The sequence below is a fragment of the Mandrillus leucophaeus genome, unplaced genomic scaffold (genome assembly GCF_000951045.1).
Source record: "Mandrillus leucophaeus isolate KB7577 unplaced genomic scaffold, Mleu.le_1.0 Scaffold74, whole genome shotgun sequence".
In the NCBI taxonomy this organism is placed as follows: Eukaryota; Metazoa; Chordata; class Mammalia; order Primates; family Cercopithecidae; genus Mandrillus; species Mandrillus leucophaeus.
The window spans coordinates 3,200,455-3,203,178 of record NW_012108030.1 but is presented as its reverse complement, the minus strand read 5'-3'; the positions used below and the strand labels follow the sequence as shown (position 1 = coordinate 3,203,178).

At 54.7% G+C, this 2,724-nt stretch overlaps 1 protein-coding gene across 1 annotated transcript in view; it reads left to right on the top strand.

The window, feature by feature from the left end:
* The window catches only part of PRR12 (proline rich 12), a 47,689-nt gene that overhangs the window by 29,078 nt on the left and 15,887 nt on the right, over nt 1–2,724 (top strand). The window contains exons 8-9 of the mRNA XM_011966074.1: nt 1,808–1,924; nt 2,152–2,285. Coding sequence (XP_011821464.1) covers nt 1,808–1,924; nt 2,152–2,285 — 251 coding nt within the window. The remainder of the gene's footprint in view (nt 1–1,807; nt 1,925–2,151; nt 2,286–2,724) is intronic.

The window sequence follows — 2,724 nt, the reverse complement described above, 5'->3', positions numbered from 1 at the left end:
AGTGCTGTGATCTCGGCTCACTGCAACCTCCACCTCCTGGGTTCAAGCAATTCTCCTTTCTCAGCCTCCCGAGTAGCTGGGCGTACAGGCGTGCGCCACCACGCCTGGCTAATGTTTGTATTTTAGTAGAGGTGGGGTTTCACCATGTAGGCTGGGCTGGTCTCAAACTCCCGACCTCAAGTGATCCGCCTACCTTTTCCTCCCAAAATGTTGGGATTACAGGTGTGAGCCACTGCACTCAGCCTGGCCCCCCTTTTAAAGACATGTTCCTTCCAGGGACTCATTTTGGCATCTGTCACCCATTCCAGGAAGCATTCTTGGATTCAGTTTAAATTTGAGGCTGAGCGCAGTGACTCACGCCTGTAATCCCAGCACTTTGGGAGGCCAGGACAAGTGGATCACCTGAGGTCAGGAGTTCAAGACCAGCCCAGCCAACCTGGCAAAACCCCGTCTCTACTAAAAATACAAAAATTAGCCTGGTGTGGTGGGTGCCTATAGTCCCAACTACTAGGGAGGCTGAGGCAGGAGAGTCGTTTGAACCCGGGAGGCGCAGGTTGCAGTGAGCTGAGATTGCACCACTGCACTTCCAGCCTGGGTGACTCAGCGAGGCTCCATCTCAAAAAAAAAAAAAAAAAAATCTGAGGCCCCTCCTCTAGGCTTCTACAGTGTCCTGGGAATTGGCAACAGGACATTTACGACTTGTACTATTATTTCTTGTGTCCATATTTGGCGCCTCTGCTGCCTCTTCAGTCCTCAGGGTCACATTCTCTCACGTCCATCAGTTGCCGTCGCCCAGCTGGGGCACACGCAAACTGCAGGGTGGTGGTGGTTGGTGTTCAGGTGTTTGTGGGGTAGGGGGAGCAGAGATAGGGAGCTTCCTGTTGCTCTGTCTTCCCCGCTGTGGACATGCTGATGAAATGGTCTCAGGTAACCTCACCTGCCTGTTCTTGGCACAGGCCACAAACTCACCCTGCTTTGTTTATTTGCTTGGCCGTCTTATTATCTCTGTTATTACCTCTGTGTGAAGGCTTTTTTGGTGTCTTAGACCCCTCAGGCTGCTATACCAGAATACCATAGACTGGGTGGCTTATAAGCAACAGAGATTTGGCTGGACTTGGTGGCTCACGCCTGTAATCCTAGCACTTTGGGAGGCCGAGGCGGGTGGATCGCCTGAGGTGGGGAGTTCAAGACCAGCCTGACCAAGATGGAGAAACCCTGTCTCTACTAAAAATACAAAATTAGTCGGGCGTGGTGGCGCATAAAGTAATTCCAGCTTCTCAGGAGGCTGAGGCAGGAGAATCAGCTTCAACCCAGGAGGCAGAGGTTGCGGTGAGCTGAGATCGCGCCACTGCACTCCAGCCTGGGTAACAAGAGCAAAAGTCCGTCTCAAAAAAAGAAAAAGTAAAAAGAGAATTGTGAGGGGACACAGACCACAACAGGACGTCTTGCTCACAACCGTACCCTCCTGTCCAGCACAGTAAATAGCAGGCGGTGCCCAAAGATTGTCATTACTCTGAGTCACACAGGAAGTTCTGGGCTTTCACACCGTAAGGCAACAGTGACTCAAACTCTACGGCCTCAGAACGAGCAGCCTGACGCAGGGCACCGGGTGGGCAGGAGGGGACAGGGCCAAGTTCAAGCTGCACACAGAACTGAACCCATCATGGGGGTAGAAGATATTTGTTGTTGACGTCTCTGCCTTTTCTCTAAGGGGATGGTGAGGGAGGCCAGTGGGCCAGGGCATAGGGGCAGTAGGTACAGGAATGAGGGCTGACCCAGCTGGCCTCACCACACCCCTCCTCCTCAGCTGGCGTTGCAGACGGGGCGCGAACCCCCACCCATTTGGCGAGTCCAGAAGGCCCTTCTGCAGAAATTCACTCCAGAGATCAAGGACGGCCAGAGGCAGTTTTGTGCCACCAGTAATGTAAGCCTGCAGAGGGGACCAAGGACTTAGGGGCCCCGGGATGTGGTGTCTAGGAGCTGGGGTTCCCCTTAGCGGGGCTGTGACTCACTCCACGGTGTACCTGGAAGGGGGCCCCCTGCTGCCGGGAGACTCCAGGCAGCTACCATGGTAGCCCAGGGCACGGGGGTGTTGGCCTGGTCTGGCTGGCAGTGTGAAGAATTTCCTCATGTGCCTCTTTCTCCCCATAGTATTTGGGGTATTTTGGGGACGCAAAAAATCGGTACCAGCGCCTCTATGTAAAGTTCCTGGAAAATGTCAATAAGAAGGACTACGTGAGGGTCTGTGCTCGGAAACCCTGGCATCGGCCCCCAGTGCCAGTCAGGTACCAACCACGGGGGACACAGGGGCAGGTAGTATGCAGCGCCGACAGGCATGGGGGTGGAGCATGCACGAGAGAAGGCTAGAGAGTGGGAGGTGGGGACAGAGCCCAGAGAGAGAGAGGGACAGAGACCCAGAGAGAGGGGGGGACAGAGACCCAGAAAGAGAAGGGACAGAGACCCAGAGACAGGAGGACAGAGAACCAGAGACATGAGGGAGATGGAGACTCAGAAGGAGACAGAGACCCAGAGAAAAAGAGGGGCAGAGATGGGGGAGGATAGAGATCCAGAGAAAGGGAAACAGAGACCCAGAGACGGGAGGGGAGAGAGCCTCACAGAAGAGTACAGAGACCTGGGGTGGACAGAGACCCAGAAAGAGGGCAACAGAGACTCACAGAAGGAGGGGAACAGAGACCCAGAGAGGGAGGGGAACAGAGACCCAGA